This window comes from Triturus cristatus, chromosome 8 (assembly GCF_964204655.1).
Source record: "Triturus cristatus chromosome 8, aTriCri1.1, whole genome shotgun sequence".
In the NCBI taxonomy this organism is placed as follows: domain Eukaryota; kingdom Metazoa; phylum Chordata; class Amphibia; order Caudata; family Salamandridae; genus Triturus; species Triturus cristatus.
Genome location: NC_140591.1, coordinates 1,261,004,482 through 1,261,031,801, shown reverse-complemented (window position 1 = coordinate 1,261,031,801; position 27,320 = coordinate 1,261,004,482). Strand labels below are relative to the sequence as shown.

Here is a 27,320-nt window from a genome sequence, read left to right as displayed (position 1 = left end):
TATATACAATCACTGACCCATCACTCCTCTACGACCAAAACCTATTGGGCCCTTTGACTCGACTGCAAAGCGATGTCTGCCATTGGAGGGCGCTGCCTCTATAGTTGTAGGACACACTGCAGAATACTCCATACAGCGTGCCCGAAACGTATTTTAAGGCAATAGAGTGGGAAGTTAGAAACCTACTTTGGGATGGAAAGCCACCATTGCGGGGCCCAAACTGGTCCGAGGGTGGTATGACAGGGGAATCGCTCTGCCAGATATTCGGAACTATTGCAGAGCAGGACACCTCTCAATCATAAACAAATGGATATATGGCGCACAACAGGACCCAGCATGTCGGATGCATAGGTGGCAATGGGTGAAGGGGGGATATAGAGAGGCATTATACACAGAACCGCATTGACAGCAGCTTACCGGCCCTACCGGCCCAACGATCGCAATATGGCACTCCACCACTAAGAAGCTAGGCTAGTGCAATAGACTAACACAAATGATGCCTCTATGGCATGCTGCCATACTGGGCAACTTAAGTAAAAGTAAAAGATTTGACAAATGGGATACCATAGGCATATTTTAAATGAGCGACTTGCTAAAGAAGGGGAAAATTCAGACGTTTGCATACCTACAAAAACAATATAAGAATATAAATTGTCCACGCGCGAAACCTTCCGATACCTGCAAATACGGCATGCCTTACAAGAGACAGACTAGGTTCGGGAGTCTGCACCACTCGTGGACAGATTGCTCACTGACCCCATGGAGAGGAAAATATTTAATAATTCACCAGATACGCTGGCAAGCTTATATTCACGCTGGCAGATCGACCTGGGGGAATTAGAGGAAGAGGACTGGCGTGAGGTGCTATCCTCTTCGCCAGAGGTGGCCATACCATCACGACTGCGATTGGTCCAGCTAAAGAATTTGCACCGTACGTACATCACATGCACCACACTGTTCAAGATGGGTCAAAGTAGTAATGCAGAATGCAGACGGAGGTGTGGGGTGACGGGCACGTTTTAGCATACACTTAGGGAATGCCCAATTATTTGGATATTTTGGGAAGCGGTTAATAGGGTGGTCGGTGAAGTGTGTGGGATGACCCAGACTTTGTCCCCAAAGACCTGTTTGCTTAATATTTAGGATGTTATAGTCTTAAATCGCACGGACCAACTGTGGGCAGCCACGGGCTATATACTTGCGAAGCGTGATATCGCCCGTAGAAGGGAGGTTTCTGAATCACCACCAATAATGGAATGGGAGCGTGATGTTGATTGGTGCATGTTAGCTGAGCGGGGGCGGTTCACACAAACATGTGTGCCCCAAAAAATGGGACGAAGTTTGGGGGAAATGGAACACGTAAAGGGGCAACATCTGCACCTCCCTGTCAGAACAGGGGAACGAGCCACTAGAATTAATGCATGACACTCCTGTAGTGGGTGGGGGGAGCGATACGTGGGATGTTTAGTGGACAAAAAAAGATTGTCTGTTAAGATCCGATGATTATATAAATGTTTGTACCGTATTCTGCTGTGCCACAACGTGCAATTAAACGTTTAAAAAAATATGAACTTTACACTGGTCTTAAGTTTAATTATTTAAAAAACTAAGTTTATACGTTTTACAATTTCAGAATTACTTTAAGCTGTTTTAAAGTAAAAACAAATATGCAGATTTGATTTAAAAGCTTAAATAGTTATTACTATTTTCAATGCAGTGTTCTTTTAGGTTCTTGCCTCCATTATTTTCTATGGAAGTGCACTGCAGTATCTATGAGTGGCCATGTGTGGTGCTTGACTTATTCGACGACTGAGCTATAGCATATTTACTATTATGGTGAGTTATGTAAATAGCAATGATCTTATTCTTGTGTGCGTGTGTATGCAGGAGCCTCACACTCGCTAATACCCTTAATAAACATCTTCTTAATCATCCTTAAACCCCTATCAAAGGAGTAAGTATTTCCCCTTTTCTAATCACTTCCTTTGTCCTTTCCACATTTTCTACTAAATCGTAGGCTTGCGTGTGCAGAGATCTCTGCACAGAGGTGAAAGGCTCCACAGGTAGAGTTGCAAATTGCATTATGTAGTACTTTGGGGCCCATTGTTTCCTTCAAGAGAAATCTTGAAGTAGAAAACCCAGACAGATTAGTAAACCGGTTTCATGCAGACCATTGAATCCGCAAGATGCACGTCTGTGGATTATTCATCTTTTGGAGGTGTCCTATAGTTTATTTCGTGTCTCAGTTAAGACTGTCTAGCAAAGCATGGAGTGAAGAAACCTTACATTATAGACAGATGACAGAAGGGACGTTACTATAATATTGCTGGTGTACCAGGGGACTAATCTTACTTTGGCTTAAATGAGCATAGCTATCATCTGACCAAAATAGTCTAGCACTGTAAATGCCTATGGTGCTTTGACTTAATCCATGGGACTTAAATCTATACAATATCACAAAAACAAGGCTGAATCAAGTTTGTGTTTCATTTTTGAATATTTCATCCTAATTATTTATTTTACAGGATTCCGCAGGTCCTTAGTAAATATCCTAATAGTCAATATTATAGCCCATGGTAGCCTGTGTTTAGAATAGGTCACATAAAATGCCTCTAGAAGCCACCGCACAGGATTTTATTCCATTTACTTCTTGGTTCACCAGGACGGCCAATGATCCATTCTGCATCTCTGAATATTGCTCTTCTTCATTTAGGAGGACATGATACAATTTAAATTTAAGATGCTGTGTCTAAGCCAGTTTGGGCTGGAAAAAACTGGTTAGCATCACTGGTTTTACAGCATGCCTTCTACAATATTCCAAATTCTCCCTCGCTCACAGGTGCTACCCAAAATTCACAGTGCTATTTGTTTGTGGTCTTGCCTTTCAAGCTGACGACATTGCCTTGTGATTTCACAAAAGTGAGCCTTCGTGATGTCTAAGTGGACCTTATGGCCTTTTTATTCAGCAGATTAATGACCGCTGCCGTAAAAAGTAGGCAGCAGAGCATCTCCTGGTGGAGGGAAAAGGAATGCTAACACACTGACCTTGTGAATCAACTGGATGACCCAGCGTTCAGTCAAGAGCCACTCCAAATTTGTGGAAAAGTGGTAGGCTCCAAAAGATGGTGGGGGAAGAAGTGGGTAGATGCAAATACGTTTTGACACAGCAGATCTGGCAGAGAAGACTTGCTGGCAACCTTTGGATCCACCTTTGCCTTGAAAGAAGCTCTACATTTGCAGAGGTGTTTTTACCAGCTGAGAGGGTTATCTTTGCTGGGGCTACTGAGTTCTGGAACTTGGCCTTGTATTGAGTCTATTGCTAGCGGAACTGCCTGGCAGCAAATCCAGGCCTAGACAGGCGGACTGCAGCCCTGCTATTCTTGAGGGAGAAGTCAGCCCTCTCACTGAAAAGCTGCTCATCAACACCTTACATGCTAAAGTGACCAGTGAAAAAAGCAAACGCACATTCTTTTAATTTGTGCATCATAAAATAGTCATTTCTTTAATCTCACTCTGAACAAGGAACTATCCCTGAAGACTTTCTACATGGTGCGTGCAGAATAAAATTGAACAAAACTTTTTTTTTTAAATTACTGAAAGGGGCGGAGGGCAAAGAATTGAGATCTGCAGTGTGATATATGTATATATATTTTTTGGGAACATCATAATGAAAAGTGCTTAATTGTGCAGCAACATCACGTAAAACATGATCAAATGAAAACCATAGGAAAAGGACATGTTGAAAACATAACTTGCCTGGTGTCCTGCTTCCAGGAACTTTCATGTGTAGCTGAATTGTGTTCATCCCCATAACTGTGTGACCAAGATGGCTTAAGAGATTGCCTGCTGACACAACACGTGCAAAAGCAGGAAGTTTGGTCAGTTCGTGGAGCTGTAACTTCCACCTGTAGGAGGGGGGGAAGAAAAAAATAATACTTCAGAAATGATCTGCGACTAATTAGTTTTCCAAACATTTCTAAAAATATGATTTTGTACAACAATGTTACTGGCACATACACACCTTCAAGTTGCTTATATTTTGAATGGAAGACAAATCCAGGAATTTAGACACTACATTGCTTTGACATATATATGGAATCTCATAGATGTTGGTAGAGTGTTATCCGAATGCACATATCCCACCAAATATATGGACTTCAGCAAACAAAGCTGAATTTATTCCACTGCCTGCAGTCCACATCAATTACAATCTAAAAAATTGCAACAAAACCATGGCTTATTTGAAGGGAATGAAATGGAAGCTGTAACAGTTCAGACCGATTTTTCCCCACTGACCATATCGCCCCCCCCCAAGATTACAAAATATTTAGTTGCCCCACTGTCCTAATTAAAATATCCGCAAGTATATCCATACTTTCATTTCAGAAATGTCGAAGCCACATTTTCCACTATGCCACTCAGCGGAATGCCATTTTATATCTGACCAAATGAAATTGGCATAACCTCAGTGAATACAAGACCATCAATAATGTAAAGGGAAAGGAATATGCTACTTACCAGTATGCATCTGTTCTTGGCATGTAGAGCTGCAGAGTTGTACACTTAGCATAGATCGCCATCTGGTGTTGGGCCCGGATGTTTGCAGTTTGTTTTTGTTCTTTGGACAGTCTTTGGAAGTCACGAGTTTGGTGACTCCTCCTTCGGTCCGTACTGCGCATGGGCTTCGGCTCCATCCTCAGATTGTTTTTCGCCAACAGGGAAATGATGGAGCGTAGTAATAACAGTGAGAAACCCATGTGTGTTGTATCTAAATAAGATGTACTGGAACGGATACAGGTAGCCGGGGAGGCGGGTGGGCGTGTACAACTCTGCAGCTCTACATGCCAAGAACAGATGCATACTGGTAAGTAGCATATTCCGTTCGAGGCATATGAGCTGCAGATTGTACACTTAGCATAGATTATATAGCAGTACCCAACCTTAGCGGCGACCACCGGTATCCGTTGCAGCTGTTTGAAAAAGTGTCTTTAGTACAGCCTGGCCCACCCTAGCTTGCTGCTTGGAATGCACATCTACACAGTAATGTTTTGTGAAGGTGTGCGGTGTAGACCATGTGGCTGCTTTGCAGATGTCATCTAAGGGTATATTCCCTAGAAAAGCCATAGAAGCCCCTAACTTTCTTGTAGAGTGGGCTTTAGGCGGAACAGATAATGTTCTTTTTGCCTTTTGATAGCAAATTTGTATGCACTTTACAATCCACCTAGCTATCCCTGATTTAGAAATGGGGTTGCCTTTATGTGGTGGAGAGAAGGAAACAAACAATTGTTTAGTCTTCCTGAAGGGTTGCGTTCTTTGTATGTAGTATAGCAAAGCCCTCTTAACATCAAGTGTGTGTAAGGCCCTTTCCGCAACAGATTGGGGTTGCGAGAAGAAGACAGGTAATTCCACCGATTGATTGAGATGGAAGGGGGAAATGACCTTGGGCAGAAACTTCGGATTTGTGCGAAGTATGACCTTGCTGTGATGTATTTGTATGAAGGGTTCCTGTATAGTGAACGCTTGTATTTCACCAACCCTTCTAAGGGAAGTGATAGCTACGAGAAAAGCTGTTTTCCAGGTGAGAAACTGTAGCTCACATTTATGCATTGGTTCGAAGGGCGGACCCATTAGTCGTGTAAGAACTAAATTTAGATTCCATACAGGGGAAGGTGGTGCCCTGGGAGGAATTACTCGTTTAAGGCCTTCCATAAAGGCTTTAATAGCGGGCACTCTGAAGAGTGATAAATGCTGTCTGTTTTGTAGGTAAGCAGCGATCGCTGCTAGGTGTAGGCGTATGGATGAATATGCCAGGTTACACCTGTGAAGATGGAGCAGATAGCATATAATGTGCTGTATGGATGCATCTAAAGGGTTGATTGTATTGTTACGGCAGTAAATTACAAATCTTTTCCACTTTGCGGCATAGCATGCTCTAGTGGTAGGACGTCTGGCTTCCATGATGATGTTCATGCAATCAGGGGGAAGGTTAAGGTATCCGAATTCTAAGATTTCAGGAGCCAGATCGCCAGGTTGAGCTGAGCTGGGTCCGGGTGCCTGATTTCTCCATGGTTCTGGGTTAGGAGGCATGGGGATAGGTGCAGTTTTTGATGTGGTACCACTGATAGTTGTAGTAGCGTGGTGTACCACGGCTGCCTGGCCCACGTCGGAGCTACTAGAATGAGTGTGAGGGAGTGTTGTTGTAGCTTCCTTACCACTAATGGAATTAGTGGGAGAGGTGGAAAGGCGTATGCAAATCTGCCTGACCAGTTCATCCATATCGCATTGCCCTTGGACAATGGGTGTGGGTATCTGGCGGCGAAGCTTGGGCATTTTTTGTTTTCGTGGGTGGCGAAGAGGTCTATCTGAGGATGCCCCCAGTGTTGGAAGAATGGGTGAAGAACTTGTGGATGCAGTTCCCATTCGTGTAGTTGTTGCGTTTGTCTGCTGAGCAGATCTGCCATGGTGTTTTGTACGCCTGGAACGTGCTGTGCCAGGAGAAAGATGTTTTGGGGAATTGCCCATCTCCATATGCTCTGGGCTAAGCGGGAGAGCTGGGGAGAGTGTGTCCCCCCCTGTTTTTGGATATAATACATTGCAGTCATGTTGTCTGTGCGAATGAGGACTGCTTTGCCCGAAATCTGTTTTTGGAAAGATTTTAGGGCTAGAAAGATCGCCAAGAGCTCCAGATGGTTGATGTGGAGCGATTTTTGCTGTGGCGTCCATAGACCTTGCATTGTGAGGTGTAGGAGGTGCGCTCCCCAGCCGGAGAGCGATGCGTCCGCTGTTAGAATCACCTGAGGAACCGGGTCCAGGAACGGCCGCCCTTTGGAAAGGTTTGTGGTGTTCCACCACTGCAGAGAGTGATGTGTGCGGCCGTCCACCAACACCAGATCCGTCAGATGACCCTGGGCCTGGTTCCACTGTTGTGCTAGGCACTCTTGAAGTGGACGCATGTGGAGTCTTGCATGGGGCACTATGAAGATGCAAGACGCCATCATTCCTATGAGCTTCATAAACACTCTTGCTGGAAGCGAGTGTTGGGGAAGAAATGTTTTGCGTAAGGCTTGAATGCTTGTGATTCTGGCTGAGTTTGGATAGGCAATACCTTTGGAGGTGTCTATAGTGGCCCCGAGATATTGCTTTGTGTGAGATGGTATGAGGTGGGACTTTTGGTAGTTCACCGTGAAGCCTAGCTGGTGGAGCAGTTGGATGGTGCTGTTTGTATGTTGCACACATTGGTGGTAGGACGTGGCTTTTATCAGCCAGTCGTCTAAGTAAGGGAAGACGTGAATATGTTGACGTCTGAGGTGTGCTGCTACTACTGCTAGGCATTTGGTAAACACCCGTGGTGCGGTCGTGACCCCGAAGGGGAGAACCGTGAATTGGTAATGCTGCCCGTCCACCACGAACCTGAGGTATTTCCTGTGAGAGGGGTGTATTGGAATGTGAAAGTATGCGTCTTTCAGATCCAAGGTTGTGAGAAAGTCTCCCTGACAGAGGAGCGGGAGGACTTGTTGTAGGGTGACCATGTGGAAATGGTCTGAATGTATGTAGGCATTTAGAGGCCGGAGGTCCAGAATGGGCCTCAGGGTCCCGTCTTTCTTTGGTATTAAAAAATATAGGGAGTAGACCCCTAGATTTTGTTGATTGACGGGGACCTGCTCTATAGCGTGTTTTTGGAGGAGGGAGAGTCCCTCCTGTTTGAGCAGTGTGGAATGTTCTTGAGACATTGGACGGTGCCTTGGTGGGATATTGGGTGGGGTAGATGTGAGCTCGAGACAGTACCCTGACCGAATGATTTGGGTCACCCATTTGTCCGATGTTATGGACTCCCATGCGTGGATAAAGTTTTGTAGCCTGCCCCCGACCGGAGTGGGATGGTCTGGGGGGAGCGGAGGGAAGTCATTGTGCGGGTGGGGTAGCAGAACGGGTGGTGTTAGTTTTGCCCCTGCCCTTATTGTTGTTGCCTCTGTAACCACCCCTTTGGTTGCCCTTTGAAAAGGTATTTTGAGGAGGGGACTTGTAGGAGGTAGAGGCGCTATCGGTGGAGAAGCCTCTGCCTGTACCACGAAAGGACGAGCGTCGAAAGGAACGTTTAGAGGCTTGTGTTTGGAGTGCCCCCATAGACTTTGCTGTGTCTGTCTTTTCATCTTTTCCAACGCTTCGTCTACCTTTGGCCCAAAGAGAGTTTGCTGGTCAAAGGGGTGATTGAGTATGGACGCCTGGACTTCAGGCTTGAACCCCGAGATCCTGAGCCAGGCATGGCGACGAAGCAGGACACTGGTATTTATGGCTCTAGAAGCAGTGTCGGCTGCATCGAGGGCACACTTAATGGAGGTGTTTGTAATTAGTTTACCCTCCTGTATTAGTTCATGAGCTCTACGCTTGTGTTTCTCGGGAAGGTGTTGCATAAGAGCCTCAAGTTCGTCGTAGTGTGCTCTGTCATAGCGCGCAAGTAGCGCTTGTGTGTTTGCAATGCGCCACATGTTTGCAGCTTGAGAGGCGGTGCGTTTGCCAGACGCGTCTAGGAGTTTGGATTCTTTGTCTGGCGGTGGGGCTTCTCCTGAGGACTGGGAGTTAGCCCGCTTTCTAGCTGTAGAGACAACTAGGGAATCTAAGGGAGCAGGGCCCTTAATGTATGCAGGGTCTGTGGGTGCCGCCTTGTACTTTTTCTCTATTCTAGGGTTTAGTACCCTGGCCCTGACAGGGTCTTTGAACACCTCTGCGGCATGCTTGGTGACACCCTTAAGCATGGGTAAAATAGATGTGGATTTTTCCTGTATGTCAAATGTGTCCAGTAAGAAGTCGTCTTCCACTGGTTCACTGTGCATGTCCACCCCATGGTAGTGTGCTGCTCTCTGCACTAAATGATGAAACCCTAAGGAGTCCTCTGGAGGAGACGGCCTGGATGGGTATAGGTCGTCCTGAGGCATATCGGGTATATCAGGGTTGTTGTAATCCTCCCATGGGTCTGGGGTCCCCGGTGGAGTGGGATCCATTGGGGCGTCCGACGGGTAATTGTCCGGGTCCCCGTCGTCCAGATCTGGGGACGGGGTCGGAGAGTAATGAGGTAAAGGTGGCGGAGACCGGGGAGGGGGTGGAGGAGGTGGAGGAGGCAGGGGAGGGGGTAGTGGGGAGGGCGCTCTGAGGGGAGAGGTAGCAGAGTCCTTCCGTTTGGGCGGTGGAGGAGGAGCCGGAGTATCAAGGCGTCTTTTCTTGACAATTAAAGTCAATAGTCCAGTCTTTGGATCTTTGGACAGTGTCTTTTGTAAAGGGTCTGGTGTAAACAGAGCCAATGGTGCCGAATCGTCCGTCGGCACCGATGATTTCGGAACCGAGGGCTTCGATGGTTTCTGTGCGCCATGCTTTTTTGGTACCTCCGGTTTTTTCGGCGTCGAGGGAGTTTTCGGCGCCGGAGCGTCGGTGCCGACTGATTTGTGTTTGTGTTTGGTCGGCGCCGAGAGTCCAGGCTTCGGCACCGGTGGCTTCGGAGTCGAGCTGGGTATTACTTTCTTCGGTGCCGGATGCTGTTTTTCGGCACCGGGCGTCGGCTGGCTCGATCCCGAGCTGCCGTGAGACTTTGGAGGCTTCGACACCGGGCCCGAAGGTGGGGTGATAGAAGCTTTGGTCTTGGTTTTGCCCAGGCCAGCAGGCGAGGGTGTAACCTGAGTCTCTTTGGTTTTGGGCGCGGGGGTGGGAGGGGGCACAGTACTCACAGCCCGCTGCGCCGGCGTGATGTCCTCCACGTCGGAGTCGTCGGCCTCGGAAGCGCTGACGTCTTCCTCCTGTTCGGTGTGTATTTGCCCCGAAGCTTCGGCGCTGTCTCCGAAGATGTCCGGTGGAGCTGCAGACGATGAGTGCGCCATGGTGCGTCGAGCTCTTCGATCTCGGATGGTCTTCTTCGATCGAAAAGACTTACAGGCGGGGCAGTCTCTGGCCTCGTGTTCTGGAGAGAGGCAAAGATTACACACCTGATGGAGGTCGGTGTGGGGAAATTTAGACCCACATTTTGGGCACTTTTTGAACGGAGTCCTTTCCATCGGCCGGGACCGGAGTCGAGGAGGGCCCGAAGGCCGGTGCCGATGTACGGGATGGAGAAAGTGCCGCTTCGAGAGATGAAGATGATGATGAAGAAACTCGAAGAAACGAGGATTTTCCGTCGAGGCTGGAACCGTAGAAGTTCGAAGCCGGAGCACGAAGTATCACATCCAAGCCCGATGGCGGAAAAAAACAATCTGAGGATGGAGCCGAAGCCCATGCGCAGTACGGACCGAAGGAGGAGTCACCAAACTCGTGACTTCCAAAGACTATCCAAAGAACAAAAACAAACTGCAAACATCCGGGCCCAACACCAGATGGCGATCTATGCTAAGTGTACAATCTGCAGCTCATATGCCTCGAACAATACATTTCAGAAGAAAATAGAGTTGAGTACTTTTCCAATAAGACAGTTACAACAAATATGCACACTGAAGGGAATGCATCATTGTTAAGGAAATCTTCTAATAAGACCTTGGTTTGCTCCTAAAACTTCCTTACCCATCGTGCTCAGGCCCTAAAAGGACTATCCCCAACCGTAAACTGTGCATGTGAAAAAACAAGTTTTACTGAGGACTAACTGAAAGTTCCTAAATCACCAAGTATGATTAGTGCCTCTTTTATGCCCAACAATTTAACAATCATTTGAGTGAAACAAGCAGTCGGAGCATACCTCAAAATCCGAGGAACTGGAGGGCAGTAGCAAACAGAAAAATTCATTACTTTAAGTGAGTGTGGTGGTAAGAAGAAGAAAAACACTTGCAAAATTCCAAAAGAATAGTTTTTAAATGATTTAATGGTCCACCAGAGGTTTATAATTAATTATGATCAACAGCTAAGCAGGCTGAACTGTTGAGGTAGACAGCAGTAAAGGACTGAAATGGAGATTGATAATATACTATGTTCACACACAAAATCACAGGAACGGGTCCGAACCAGCAGAGGGTATAGGCAGGTTCACTTTCTGTGTTGTTCAAAAAACAAACAATTTCAAGTTTGTTAGTGTGTGCAATCCAAAGCTCAAAACTTCACGTGAGCACATTCAGTCACCTAGGTGCCACCTGCTGCTCTTCCTTCTAGATGCTTTTATAATTCTAGAAGCTGGCATAGTCCCGCGTGAAGCTGGCAAATAATTATTTCCTCTAGTTAGAGGAATACTTTACCGACGGCCAGTAATACACAGACACCAGAGAAGTCTTTGTTATCAAGGAAAAGACCGGCTTTTGGCCTGCAACTAATTTCGGGAAAAATAGTTCACTAAGCAAGTAACAGCCTGTTCAAAAGCTCTTGACCATTTATCATTTCAAGGAGGTAATCAGATCTCAATATTCCTCAGCTGGTGGGCTACACTATGAGATTTTACAGGTACATCCTAAGACCTTTTTTGGCATTTTCAAGCCATTTATCAAACAAGACAAGTTTTTCTACATATGAGAACTAAAACTTGATTTAGTATGGACAGAGTGAAACTTGTGGCTGTAGAAAGGAGTGGAGCTGCACCAAGACCTGAAACCACCTCACAGGCAATAATTTGCTTCCATCAGATGGGCAAATCAGATGATTGGGAATGTATGATTTACATAACTTGTTTTTGTTTAAAAAAAATTCAACTCAGAAAGAGTGCTGAAACAGCCTGTCAACCAAACAAAATGAAGGCAAAAGCCTACAGCATAAACATATGTTTATCTGTGGAAACATAAATTAGTCATGGTCTGAAGAAATTTTAAAATTGGCATGTGGGCATATTGCATGCTGTAGAAAGCCCAAGTAATTTCAGTGCATTTTCAAAAGGGACACTGGCATAACAGAGCATACCCACAGCCTATCCTCTTTTCAATTAAAGCATGTCACATTCATCATTTTACTGAAAAAAGAGGGAGGGCAAAAATACAGCGTAACCCACCTTTAGTTCAAAGATGGGGACACCCGGAAAAAAACCTAGAATGCAGATAGTCTCCCATATCAGTAAAGCAAATCTTACTTTGATATTAACCTAGGGAATTTTAATTAAATTGTAAACCTCAGAAATACTTCAGCCCGTGAGTAACCTTCAAGAATACTTAAGTATCACTTTCTAATTTTCCTTCTTAATGCATTTTCTGTTGGTTTTAAATAACTACAATTAGAAATAGAATCTAGCTGAGATGCATGTACCACTTTTCAAAACTGTACATACAGATAAAGAAATGCTTTCAGAATTGTAGAGAACCTTAATTTCAAGCTGTTCAAGAGATCCAAAAAGCATTACAGTCCTCTTTTTATTTTGCCCACAACATTAGAGGATAGCTCTCAATATCTGTTATATTGGCTTTACTGGCAAGGCAAAGTGCTTGCATATAAATGTAATCAATACCTAGGATAGAATACTAGGATCAGAGAAAGTTAACTCTGCTTTCTGCATTAACAGATTTTTATATTAATCTTCAATTTATAGAGCTCAGAAGTCAGGACAAACCAACTCAGAAGATATGCCATTATTTAAACAAGTATGGCAGCAAGACGTGTTCCAGATATTTAAAATATTTATTCAGTTCGATAATTAAAAGTTACTCGCGTTTTTTGTCTTTGTCATATGTCTGAACATCTTGAACAAATGTTGGAGATCACTGTTTCAAACAATGCTTAGTCACTGAGATGGCGAAAAGACACTTCTGAGGACATTTTTCGTAAGCAGAAAAAGGGAAAATCGAAAGCCAAATAAAAAGGAGACAGTTCCTGACACAATGTTTGGCCACCCAATCATACTTTATCGGTGCCAAGCACATCTCTTCCATCTGAAAAAGAATTAAAATCCTAATTGTATGTTTAGCCTTTCTTCAGAATACTTAATGCAGTTTTTGGTTAGGGTTAAACAGTATACTATGCATATGAAGAAGTCAGGCAGTCAAGCTTAGTAATGGAGGGCTGTAATCATCTTAAATAAGACATCCTGTTTGTATGGCACCATAGCAAATAGTTGACATCAGAAGGAGGCACGCACACAAACACTGGTGCTGGGATGACCACTCCAGACTAAATGGTATCAATTTTCTGGATTGCTTGGAAGTCCCCTTTTGGCAGAGGAGAGCAGGGGAGAGGGAAGGAGAAGAACCTGCAAAGTTACAAATCTGACCAAATGATGAAAAGGGAATTTACTGTATTCTGTATTTCTAAATAGAAAGTCTTAACACAGATTTCTATTATGGCACCAATATTTTGAGTGGCCACTCACCGGTTGACGACCTTTATGAGAAAAAGAGTCAAGAGTATGCCTCAACATTTTACACACTTTTGGAGACCACGTGCTGTGATCCGCAGATCTCTGGCCACCAGCTAAAGCGAAAACATTTGAGCTTACTTTTAGAGTCTTTGACTTGGTTAGTCACTCCTTATTGAGGTCGTTTATGGATAATATAAGGCCTATTTGTGCCACCATTGCTTCCGTTCTGACTAATGGATAAAAAGTATTGAGATCTAGTAGGACAGGGCCACGCTCCAACATTGAGAGAATTAAGGGCTACAGCTGCTGGTGTCAGTTCCACCACCTCATTCTCAGACATCTACTATCACTGTCTTTAATGCATATATGAATAGGAATCACACACAATGACAATCTAGGGCACCACTGAAGCTAGTTGAGATGAGATCTGTTTAGCAGTAGAATTAAGATTTGTCTCAAGAGAAATCGACTTCTGAAACAGATGTGTCATTCAAATGACAGACCATCAATTTGAGAATCATGTGTCCATAACTGCCCTCCAAGTACTTAATTATTTGGGGTGGAGTGGAGATTAAGAATAATCTGAGATCACTTGGAAAAAAAAAAGTGTTCAAATATTTTATTGTATTAGAAAGAACGGGTATACCATCGAGAAAATACGGAGATACATGCCAGTCAGAAGCGATGCATAGTGCATATACCAACAAAATAAATGCCACTTAGCAGTGGACGTAGCTAGATATCAGCAAAGAGAATAGTCTTGACAGGGGATCAAACTGTCATATGATTGCTACAAGGAACAGTGTTGCAGAGTGCAAATTATGTTACAAAACATTTATAAGATCACAACAAGATATAATGAGAAGGCTTAACAGGCAATGTGACATTTGTAGCCTGAAGACAACCATGCAACACAATATAGTAATCAACAGCAATATAGGTATCACTTGTTAACTAAGTTATACCTGTAGGGGGCAAGAAAGGGGGGGGGAGGGGGTGAGGAGAATGGTGGGAAGGAGGGGAGGTAATGGTGTGATGGAATATCTGCTTAATTTGCAGAATGTTAAGTCCAAAGGAAAAGTCCCAATGGGATGTTGAGCCACTAGACCCTGTAAGTCCATATAACTATTCAAAGGCCGCCAAACAGTGCTAGCAATTGGAGGTGCAGACTGTTGGCCCTCGAGGAGTGTATGAGCCGCTAGAAGGTGAGACACCCATGCCCACCAGGTGTGGTACGATAGGTGTTGAAAAGATTTCCATTCTGTAAGTATGACTTCAACTGCAATGGTTAAGGGTAAATCCAGCAGCGCCAAGTCCATAGTATCAAGAGGTGAAGGTGCAGCCCAAGGGCCCAGCATAACCATAGGAAATGAGATTATTGGGTATATTAAAGATTATAGACAAATGATTTTGTATAGGCATCTAATAAAACTCTAGTAATGCGCACTTAAAGATCATGTGTTGGTGGGAGCCTGGCTTTAAATTACAAGTCCCGCAGGTGTCAGTCTCACGTAGATTTTGTTTGTGCAGGCGGGCAGGGTCTAGTGTAGAGGATTCATTGTGAAGAACTTAGATTGAGTGAGCGACGGGGCAATATTATAACATAGGGATAATGTTACTTACCCAGTAAGCATCTGTTCTTGGCATGTAGAGCTGTAGATTCACATGCTTCGCATAATCCTGCCATCTAGTGTTGGGTCTGGATGTTTGCAAGTTGTTTACTTCGAAGAAGTCTTTCCAGTCACGAGGTAGGGTGGTGTCTCCTTTCGGTGATAGTGAGCATGGGCATCAACTCCATTGTTAGATTGTTTTCCCGTAGAGGGTGAGAATGGAGTTAGTAAAGTTAGAATGGATGTCCATGTGTATGTATATGAAGAAAACTGCAACAGGTATAGGTACCCAGGGAGGCAGTTGGGCGCTCTACATGCCAAGAACAGATGCTTACTGGGTAAGTAAAATTATCAGTTCGAGGCATGTGAGCTGTAGAACACATGCTTTGCATAGACTATACAGCTCCCAAAGCAGTGGCTAACCTGTAGCTGTTGTAGTTGTTTGAAAAGGGTTTTAAGTACTGCCTGACCAACATTAGCATGTTGCCTCGCTAACACACCTACACAATAGTGTTTGGTGAATGTGTGCGGTGTAGACCATGTTGCTGCCTTACGGATGTCAGCTAGGGGAATATTCCCTAAGCAGGCCATAGTAGACCATATTTTGCAGGTGAAATGCGCTCTAGGGGGTATTGTCAAGGTTCTTTTTGTTTTTACATAACATGTTTGGATACATTTCACGATTCATCTTGCAATGCCCGTTTTAGATATAGGATTGCTTTTGTGTGGTGGCAAAAAAGCAACAAAGAGCTGTTTTGTCTTACAAAAATCTTTTCACCTTTCTACATAATACAGTAAAGCTCTAACATCTAGTGTGTGAATAGCCCGTTCTGCTACAGAATTAGGTTGAGGAAAGTATACGGGTAACTCAACTGAAGGAAGAAATTTGGGATTGGTTCAAAGAACCACTTGAAAGTTGAAAGAAAGGCTCTTGTATAGTTAGTGCCTGGAGTTTACCAACTCTCCTTAAGGAAGTGATTGCAATAAGAAAAGCTACCTTCCATGAAAGAAATCGTAGTTGACACTTGTGCATTGGTTCAAAGGGTGGACCCATTGCCCTTGTAAGGACTATGTTTAAGTTCCAAACTGTTGCAGGTGGAGCTCTAGGTGGTATTACTTTTTTTAGTCCTTCCATAAAAGCCTTTATTACTGGTACTCTGAATAGAGTTACATGTTGTCTGTTTTGTAAGTATGCAGCTACTGCTGCTCAATGCAATCAAATGGATGTGTAGGCTAATCCAAATTGCTGCAAGTCTAAGAGATAACAGATGATGTTTTGCACTGTAGCATCAAAGGGATTGATATTGTTACAGTATATAGCAAATCTTTTACACTTCGTTGTATAACACGCCCTAATAGTGGGTTTCCTAGCCTCTTTTAGGATATTCATACAGTCGTGGCAAATGTAAATAGCCAAACTTTATGACTTCAGGAGCCAAAGCGCTAAGTTGAGTTCCTTGGGATTTGGATGCCTGATTTCTCCATAGCTCTGAGTGCGGAGACTGGAGTTGAGATGCAGCTTTTGGTGTGGAACTAATGAGGGCTCTAGCAGGGTGGTGAACCAAGATTGACTTGCCCATGTGGGAGCTATGAGAATGAGTTTGAGGGATGATTGCCTGAACTTCCGAACTACTAGCGGAATGAGTGGGAGAGGCAGAAAAGCGTAGGCAAACATCCCTGACCAGTTCATTGCGAGAAAGTGCCATCTTTCTTGCATGGTATGCCCCCACTTTTTGCTGAATTGCTGAATGTACTTTGACTGAGTGTGCCCTAGACTCCTGCCAATCAGGTGCCCAGGGCCTATGTTCCTTCCCTAAAGACCTAAAACCCAAATTGGCAAACCCTGGCCACATGTCAGCCCCCGGTAAATGGTACCCTAGGTACACAGGGCCTTGTGACCAGGGAAGGCCTCTAAAGGCTGCAGCACTTGTTGTGCCACCCTTAGAGACCCTGTACCCTAACACACACACACACACACACACACACACACACACACACACACACACACACACACACACACACACACACACACACACACACACACACACACACACACACACACACACACACACACACACACACACACACACACACACACACACACACACACACACACACACACACACACACACACACACACACACACACACACACACACACACACACACACACACACACACACACACACACACACACACACACACACACACACACACACACACACACACACACACACACACACACACACACACACACACTGCCCTTGCAGGCTGAGTGTCTGGGTACAAGACAAAACAGAGAGTCGACATGGCACACATCCCTGTGTGCCATGCCCACCACCTACACGGCCCTGGCATACATCAGCCACCCCTCTAGCTGGGTGCCCCATGCCAGTGGTGTGGGAAAAGGAGCACGAGCCCTGTGCCCCTACAGTACCCAGGTCAATTCCTGGGCACTGTAAGTGCAGTGCTGCCATTTAAGAGTACATGGTGCTGAGAGCTCATCAAACACGAACTCCACAGCACCATAATGGCAACACTGAAAACTGGGAAGTTTGGTATCAAACTTCTCAGCACATTAAACCCGCACTGATGCCAGTGTGAGATTTAATGTACCAAGCACCCCAGAGGGCATCTTAGAGATGCCCCCAGAAACCTGACCTACAATCCACGTCTGGTCTGGGAGACTGCCTAGGCTGCCACACAGCAGACATGTTGCTGGACCCCTGGGTAGGAGAGCCCCTGCTCTCCTGGGCCTGCAACAATTCACATCCTGGGCGAGGTGCTAGATCTCCTCCCCCAGGATGGGCAGAGGGAAGCTTCAAAGGCATGCCGCCTCTGTGAGCTTCCCCAGGCCACTGGCAGCCCCCACTCTGGCGGGAAGCCTGGCCGGAAACCCCAAATAAGGACAGGGGATGTGCCAGCCTGCCAACCTCACCCCTCAGGTGGGGGAGGTGAAGCACATCTCTGGGCACTCGCCATCTTGAAGATGGGAGGCCCTACCCAATCAGGACTAGGCTACTGGCCCCCTCCCACAGGAGAGAGGCAGGATAGGGGGTGGACCCACCCCAGGACAGGGACCCATTGTGTGGATGCTTGGCGTGGCACCGAGGGCAGAAATTGAATGGAGTCCGTTCCATTGCCTGCGAAGTGGACCGACGCGGTTAGGCCGGACGGCCTTCCAGAAGATGGTCGATCGAAATAGAAGTTTTACTCGAAGGATACGATACACGGAGAAGTGGGATACGCATTCGAAACAATACCGATGCGAGTAGAGTGGATTGCGCACCGAAGGGAACCCAAAGAAACAGTTTCAAACCGGAGCACAGCAATACACGTCCAAACCCGATGGCGGAAAAAAACAATGACATTGAAGTTGATGCCCATGCGCACTATCACCGAAAGGAAGAGTCAGCTTACCGCATGACTGGAAAGACTTCTTAGAAGTCAAATCTGGCTCCCCTACCGATTTTGGACCGGCCCGCATCTTAAGGGAGCTATTTGCTGGTTGCCCCGATCCCCCTTTGTCCCTCCTCAACTCATCTATAACTCAGGGCACAGTCCCGTCCCAATTCAAATCGGCCATTGTCATCCCTATTCTAAAAAAAACCTGGTTCTGACCCGACTCTCCCTGCTAACTTTAGGCCCATTTCTTTGCTTCCATACTTAGGCAAGATCCTAGAGAGCCATATTACGTCCTGCCTGTTGACATATATCGAGGACAACCGTCTTTTGGCCTCCCACCAAGCGGGCTTCCGCCCGGTCCACTCGACCGAAACGGTGGTCCTCTCTGTCCTGGACGAGCTTAAAAGCAAAGCGGATTCCAACTGCCCCCAAGCCTTGGTGCTTCTTGATTTGTCCGCTGCCTTCGACACGGTCGACCATTCCATCCTTCTCGACCGTGTCAGGGCAGTGGGCATCCAGGGCACCGCTTTCTCTTGGCTCGCGTCATTCCTCCAAGGCCGGTCGCAGGCTGTCCAGCTCTCTGGTTTCTCTGCCCCGTTTCGTACGGTGTCCTGTGGGGTTCCCCAGGGTTCCTCCCTCTCCCCTCTTCTTTTCAACCTTTATATCTATCCTCTCATTGTTTCTTTGCTAAGAATGGAGGTCTCCGTTTACAATTACGCTGATGACCTCCAGTTAATATTCGATCTTTCCTCCTCCACCAACTCCCTTCTTAAATTCCAAACCACACTTCTCTTTATTTCTGATTGGAGGAGTTTAAATCACCTTAAACTCAATCTGGATAAAACAGAGTTGATCCTGACTGGTGGTTCCTCCAGCCCCTGGTCCTCTGCCTTCTGGCCCCCTAGCCTTGGTTCTTCCCCGGCCCCCTCTGCCTCAGTTAGAACCCTCGGTATTAAAATCAGCCGGGACCCCTCTATGCGCCCTCAGATCTGCTCCGTTGTCTCATCTTGTTTTTTTATCTCTCCGGATCATCCGCAAGATCTCTCATTTTTTTTCCCTCGATGCCCTAAAAATTATTATTTTGGCCATGTTTCTTTCCCGCCTGGATTACGGGAACTGCCTGTATGTGGGCGCCCCCGCCTATGAGCTGCGGCGCCTTCAGACCATTCAGAATCAGGCTGCCCGCCTTATCCACCGGCTGCCTAAATTTCACCACACCTCTCCCCTTCTCATATCCCTCCACTGGCTTCCTATTCTGTACCGCACCCTTTTCAAAATGGGATGCATAATCTTCATGGCCCGCGCCCATACGGACCCTCTCTTCATTAACTCAATGGTTACTCATTACCTCCCCAGTCGTAATCTCCGTTCTTCCAGTCAGGCTCTTCTCACCGTTCCCCGCTTCCGTAAGTCTAGAGTAGGTGGCACTAGGTTTTCCATTCTTGCCCCTCGTTATTGGAACAGTCTCCCACCTACCATTAGATCTATCACCTCCTATTCACACTTTCGGAAGGCGCTCAAGACTTACTTGTTTGCCTCTCATTGATCACCCATGCCTTTCTTTCTGCCCCCTGTAATCTCTCAGCGCCAGGAAACCGCTCGGTCACAGTGCGCTCTACAAATACTTTCAACTTCAAAAACAACTTGCAAACATCCGGACCCATCCCTAGATAGCAGGAGTATGCAAAGCATGTGACCTACAGCTCATATACCTTGATTAGATTATTTCCCGATCAACTACCAAGTATCAGGGGAGATGTGTTGATAAACCTCTTCATCAAAATGTTTTGACCATTTGACAAAGGTAATTGTGGGCGGCGGGGAATGGGGAACAGACAAACTTATAGATCTTGGATGCTATAAGCCCCGTACGGTGCCAGAGGGCAAGGAGCGAGACTAATGCAGAGTCCATAGAGAGGGCTACCTTAGACAAATTAACTTGGAGTTTTAAAAATTTATAGAAGATCATGTTACTGTGATTGTGTTTCCTAGCGAGGGATAGGAAGGGGATCATGAATAGTATTGTAAAGGTCTCCAACACCTTTGGATGCCCACTCAGATGTAGTACTAGGATCGAGATCAGCGATGAGCTTATGGTTAAGCCATAATGATGCCCATCTGGTTTTATGTAAGGGTTTGGCAAGTTGTCTGTCACGATTTTTTAACGCGCAAGCCGTATCAGAGAATACGCTGAGAGTGTAGAGCAGTAAAATTTGACCTTGTGACAAGGGAAGGTGTGTTAAAATGAGAGCACAGTTCTTGTTCTATATGCACCCACAGCGGAGTGTTAAGGGAAACTGGGAAAAACCTGGCTGCCCTTGGGAGGCTAAGAAGGCTACTTGGAATAGGTTCCAATTCGGAAGACTACAGCCCCCTAATGTGGTTGACTTCCTAAGGAATTTATAGAAAATCTATGCCCTCTTGTCCCTCCATAGAAATCTAGAGGTAAGTTTGTCAATCTCTTGGAAGAAAAAGGGGGAAGAGTTTCAAGAGGAACATGGACGACACAAAATGAACTATTGGGGTGATGATCATTTTAAGTGATTGTAATCTTCCCCACCAGGAAATATATTTAGAAGGCAGTTAAAAGATCCTTCACTTTGATAGTATGCGACTCGTTCAAGATTACAGTATCCGTGAGGTCCCTTCAAAATCAGATCCCCAAATATTTGATGCATATGGGTTGTCACTTAAGGCCTGAACCCCCTAGCTGGGAGGGAAGGCAAAGAGGGTTCAAGGAATACACTTCAGTTTTGTGTTTATTACGGGTATAGCTGGAGACATCGGAAAACCCCCGCATGATGTTAATTATAGAAGGAATTACTGACTCGAAGTCCTCAGAGAAAATGAGGAAATCGGCTTATACAGCCGTTATGAATTTGTGTGCTTCAATTTGAGTCCTTTGATTCCAGAGTATACATTAATAAGTCCGATCAATGGATAGAAGAAAGAGTAAGGGTGAAAGGGGGCAAACTTGTCTCGTTCCTTGGTATAGGTCAAAGTACGGGGAGGTCGTACTATTAATTTTAATATTAGCGTTTGGATTTGCATAGAGTGCCATGAAGATATTGATACAAGGGTTACGGAGGTTATGCAACTAAAACCGCATGTAAAAAAGGCCAATACACCTTACTAAACGCCTTCTCTGCGTCGAGGGAAATCGCAGCAGTTGGCAGCAGAGAGAGACGAGCTTTCTCTAGGATATGACAAAAAGTACGAATGATATCCCTTGCGAGCCTACCTTTAACAAAACCTATCTGAGAGTTATGAGCAATAAGGTGATGGATTAATCACAGCCACTGGCGAGTGCTAAGGGTCGCACTGAAGTCCATCTAGCCTCTGTCCTGTCTAGAATGGCATTGTGATTGAAAAACGATTTGACTGGAATACAGCCTGAGTGATCACGATCCATCAACTTGTTTGTTGACGCATGCTGGGGTGCTTGCCAGCTAGAGCAGATTTCTTGCTTCGAAAAGCAATTCTTAACTACATTCCAGCAATGTAAATGTCTTCTGTTTGTGCTATTTTTGCCATAAAGTAGTTAGAACTGGTTGGCTGGATGCTCCCTCAGAAACTAAAATTAAGGCTAGGCTAAGTACATTTTACACAGTTACAATGAATGTCTCGTGAAAATTCAGTAGCAGTAAACTTAGGTTGAAAGGTCAGACGCATTGTTTACTACGTTTTCGATTAGGCTAGAGACATTAAATAATTTGTTCACAATCACCATCTTCCCAATGTCTGGTCTTTTTTATTGAGCAAACATTCTCAATTTCTCAAAAAACTCCATAAGTGTCTTGTCATTACCACACAGTAATACCCAGCTGTTTTTAAATGCAGTTCATGTAGCAGGGAACAGCAAGGCACAGGAGGAGTTTCAGAGCACTGGAAAAAGCATCAGATTAATGAAAAAAAATACAGTACAATAGTGCACGGTACACATTCATAGTAAAATAGGGGGAAACTATACTGCAGAAAAACAAACTGTATTGAACAGTATGTTGCAAAAGTTAACTGTCCGATTTGTTTATTACAAAGAATGGAGAAATAATCACATCAAATATACAGAAGTGTAAAAGCTAGAGAAATAAGCGTGTCCAAAGATATTGCGATTAAGAAAAGGAAATAAAATGAGCAAGCTTAGTGTGAGTCGGTACAGCATTCTAAATTTAAGGGGCATTACTCAATAATAAGCTTTTAAGGGTGTGTACACTAAAACTAGCTATTCGCACATACAGACATTGCAGGAAGAAGGTTCCGTACATGGTATGCCGCAATGTGGTTATACCGTGCACAGAGTCCAGGGGTTCCCCAAAAGTGTACAGGGCTCAATGTAAAATCCAAAGTGCTCTATTAGTGGTAGTGTGGGCAATCAGCCTTAGGCCCAACACAGAGGAATACAAGACATTTACTGCACAATGTTAACCAATAATGGACACAACTCAAAAAGGAGATCCACACCAATTTTATAAAAATAAGCTTGGTTTGTAATTTATTTTAAGACCAAGCTCTTCGCAATAAGGTAAGGACGTTTTTAACTAAAAATACTTTTCACTTTAAAAAGTCGACAGTTAGTGCAGTTTCTAAATAGTTCAATGTTGCCCTATGGAGGAAAGCAATATTGAGGTTTAACAGGGAAGTACACTTACAATTCCAGTCTTCAAGGCCTAAGGTTAGCAAGTGCCAGGTGAGTACCAAAACTGCACCAACAGTGGCACAGGGGCGGCCGAGTGCAGAGGTCAAAATCGGAGATCGGTCCAATGCGTTTCAAAGGAGACTGGGGGTGCTCTAAGCAACACTGCTTGCAGGTAGGTAAATCAGCTGTAGGGGACAAGCTTTGGGGGTTAGGTAAAGCACGGGGGCGCACAAAGCAGAACCAAAAATACACCACTGGCAGCAGGGTGCAAATCCAGCGTTGGGTGCCCAATGTTTTTAATGAGAATTCTGCTTTCAACAAACAGGCTGCAGGTGTTGCACCGGAGGATGACTAACAGCAGCAGATGGAAGTAGAGATGTAGGGGGTCATAGGGGCACCATCAATTCAGCTCACCAAGGCACAGGGGTTTTGGGTGCATGGGTGCTTCTAGACATTGGAATCTTCTTCGCGGTCAGGGAGGCACTCTGGATTCAGGCTGCAGGCATCATCCTGGAGTCCAGCAGGGTTCAGCCAACGCTGGACTTGAGGTCAGGTTAGCTGGGGAGACTTCACTGGACAGGTGAGCCACTCAGACACAGGCCCTGGGCGTCGGGTGTAGAGTAGGCAGGAGTTGAGGTTCCAGTTGGATCCAGAGTCCTTTTAGTTGGATTCTTCTGGACAGGAACGCTGTCCTCAGGCGATTTGGTCTTTTGTGAAGAGCAGGCAGTCTTCTTCAGGATTCTGGAAGTCATTGGCCAAGGGACAGGCGTCTTGGTCTTTTCAGTCTTTAAAGCTGAAGACAAGCCGGTAGGTTGGAGCCAAATCTGTAGTCATCTTCAGGCCTTGCTGCACGGAGTCTTCCTCGTAGGTTGCAGGAATCTAACTTCTAGTTCTGGGGAAGACACCGAAATACTACATTTAGGGGGCGTTTTAGGGGAGTAGTAGGTAGGGTCAATGGGAACCTTCACTGGAGTATGCTGTAAAGTCTTTAAACATTGATTGAAACCAATGGTGATGGCAGGTGGTCTCCGAGAGCCCACCCAATTAGCTTGTTAAACAAGGATTCAGGACGAGGACAGATTCTTGGTTTGTGCTAGTATGGGACTTCAAATTGGAAAACAGCAGGGGCACCTGGGAGTTGCTGGTCATTCATTCTCCAATAATCACTGTACTGAAAAACTGATGCTCAACACAGTGACACACAGAAAGGCAAAAAATGCACAAGGTCAGTTCAGTTTTCCTTGGCGTTTGTACCAAAGGAGAACAAAACATGGTGGCTAAAAAGTAAAAGTTTCAGTTTAAATAATAGAATGTTTCCTAAAGTAATAATTTTTCTTTTGAAACAGTCAGTGCTACTTTCTCAACTCAGCAGCAAACTGAACAAAACGTTAATTGACAATGCACTGCATTACAGGACTTGTGCGAGCTGCTGCCTTAAGGTGAAGATGTTAAATACTTTTAAAATTAAGTTTCTGCCCATTTAACCAAATTCCTCTTTTTTAAAAGGAGAATTAACATGAAATGGTAAAGTCAACAGCCTTGACCTTTTCAACTTATTGGCTTTGCCAATGCTTTCTGCTAAAGCTGTGCAGCATCAGTCAAAAGGACATGGACACAGCTAGAGGCCACATAATTCCTTAAATCGCATGCATGAGTCATGACATTTGCATGCTTGCTTCAATATACATGGGCCCACCTCTGGTATGAAGCGAGAGCCTTTTTAATTTACCACTTGTAAGAAAGTGGCTCTGTATATACTGTCCCCAAATAGGTACAGGGTGTACAGAGTCCACAGTCCCCAGAGGTTTGGCAGAGGTTAAAGTTAGATAGAACCTTACTCTCCAAAGTGGTAGCTTGGTCGAGCAGTAAGGCAGTATCAGAGGACAGTGTAAAGTATTTGTTGTACACACTCATTCAGCAAATGATATTGCACACAAGAACTGAACTCTAGGCCAATTGCTTGTATATAAAAATATATAGTAGTTTTAGAACCAACAATAGGTATCAAAATACTTTCCCAGAATAAAATGCTGTAGTTGTATACTTTCAATAAGCAATAGACTTTTAAATGCAATGTTACAGTTGTTGCAATAGGCAACACAATTCAAACACAATTATAACATTGAGCTCAATGGGGGTTTTTAAGTAAATGTAATTTCAGTTACTTTGCGTATGATTTTCTTACTCAGGGCTGGATCCTGGATTCAGCCCGGGTGCATTTCCTGTAAACAGTTGAAAGAAATCTTTTTTGTTACACAGGCGATTTTTAAGGAATATTTGTATGTTTCAAAAATCAACACTTTAGAAGAATTTCAGGTAAAAACCAGGCAATGTTATCCTATGGAGGAAAATCAAGTTATCGGTAAGTACAGTTGTAATTGCTTTTTCGGGTCAGTGCTGGGCACCAAGATCCAGCACTGGGATCTCTCCTGATAACAGGTGAGTAATTCCGTTTTCGTTGTTCGGCTGATTTTTAGTGAATATTTTAAAGTTTCAAAACTCGACACTTGGAAGAATTTCCAAGTGAAACCAGTCAATGTTACCCCATGGAGAAAAAGTGAGTTATCGGCCTTCAGGTGAGTACTCTACTGGCAGAGCTAAGGTTCTGGGCATGGACTCAGGGTCTCCCAGGGTCAGGTATGTACAGTTGTTACACCCTCAGTGGCACAGGGGCAGCCGGGTGCAGAGAGAGTTAGGCCCAATGTTAGCCTATGGCGGGCAGGGGGCCTTTGGTTGGTGGCTGCTAGCAGGCAGGCCACGCGGCTGTGGGAGCTGGGCCCCAGGTCACTCACACAGGGCAAGTAGGGAAGTAGTTAAGGATAGATGTTGCACTTCCAGGGGCACTCGGGCGGCTGGGTGCAGGGTGCTTTTGAGCCGTCGGGGGCTCAATGGATTCCAATGGAGAAGCTACCAGATGAACAAAGGCTGCAAGCTCGGGGACGGATATTCTTCAGGTGCGGCCACCACTTCGAGAGGTAAGTTGGGAAGCTGTAGGTTAGGTAGGCACCCAGGAGTTGGGCACAGGGGGCCGGGGTGCCTTTTGGCGTCGGGAAATCTTACCCCTCTGCTGGTCGCGGTTGAAGGGGTCCCTGGTTCTGAGGCTGCAGGCGTCGTCTGGAGCGTCGAGGAGGGTCCTTGGGTGCTGGATTCTTGGTCACAGTCGCTGGGGGGACGGCCTCGTGGTCTTTGTCCACTCAGGCACAGGCCAGGCTTGGCGAGTGCAGTGTGTGCAGGAGTCGCGGTCCTGGCTGGCACCAGGGGTTTGTTACTTGCTTTGAACAGAACCACTGCTCGTGGGAGTCCCAGTCTTTTAGAGTCACAAGGCAGTCAGGTCCTCTGGGGTTTTCGAAGTTGCTGACCACAGGAGACGCCGGGGTTTAGCAGAAGCAGGTTCGAGGGTCGACAGGCCTGTAGGGCTGGGGCCAAGTCAGTTGGTGTCTTCCACTTGTTAGCAGCTGCACTTCATGTCTGCTGGGTGGCAGCCTAGGCAGCCTCTCAGACTGGACGTGGATTGTAGGTTAGGTTCAGGGGGCAACTCTAAGTTGCCTTCTGTCGTACATTTTACATTAAATCCCACACTGGCATCAGTGTGGGTTTAATGTGCTGAGAACTTTGATACCAAACTTCTCAGTCCTCAGTGTTGCCATCATGGTGCTGTGGAGGTTGTGATGACGACCTCCCAGCACCATATACTCTTAATGGCAACACTGCACTTACAGTGCCCAGGAATGGACCTGGGTACTGTAGGGGTACAGGGCTCATGCACCTATACCATCACCACTGGCACAGTGCACCCAGCTAGAGGGGTGACTAAGGTATGCCAGGGCAGTGTGTTTGTGTCAGGGTACAGGGCCTCTAAGGGTGGCACAATAAGTGCTGCAGCCCTTAGAGGCCTTCTCTGGTCACAGTGCCCTGGGTACCTATGGTACCATTTACCAGGGGCTGACATGTGGCCATAGATGCCAATTGGGTTTAGACTTCAATGCAGTTTTAGGGAAGGAACACAGGCCCTGGGCACCTGATTGGCAGGAGCCCAGGGAACAGTCAAAGTACATCAGCAATTCAGCAAAACGTTGGGGCATACCATACAAGAAAGACGGCTCTTTCTCACACCACTCCAAATGGAGAACGCCATTAGGATTGGTAAATTAAAAATAATTTATGTTGCACGCAAAAGAACGTTTTGCACTTTCGAGCAGCATGGCACAACATGGAGACTACTGGGCCCTCCAAAAAAGAATACCTAAAGTGTAAAGGATCGTGACTGGTTCCTGGAGCAACAGAGGAGCAGGTGGGGTGAAGAACAGAGGAGGCAAAGGAGCAACAGAAGCTCTTGAGATCAGCCCATGGGCGGCCAAAACAATGCAGCAAAAAGAAAAGCCAAGGAAAATGCTAGGAAAGCAACAGAAGAGATTAGGACAGAGGGATGAGGG

The 27,320-nt window shown here is 45.6% G+C and overlaps 1 protein-coding gene across 3 annotated transcripts in view; it reads right to left on the bottom strand.

The window, feature by feature from the left end:
- KDM6A (lysine demethylase 6A) overlaps positions 1-27,320 on the bottom strand; it is a 1,084,836-nt gene that overhangs the window by 273,505 nt on the left and 784,011 nt on the right. For all 3 annotated transcript variants that reach the window (XM_085622961.1, XM_085622962.1, XM_085622963.1), the window contains one exon: positions 3,757-3,905. In XM_085622961.1, the coding sequence (XP_085479087.1) occupies positions 3,757-3,905 (149 nt within the window). The remainder of the gene's footprint in view (positions 1-3,756; positions 3,906-27,320) is intronic.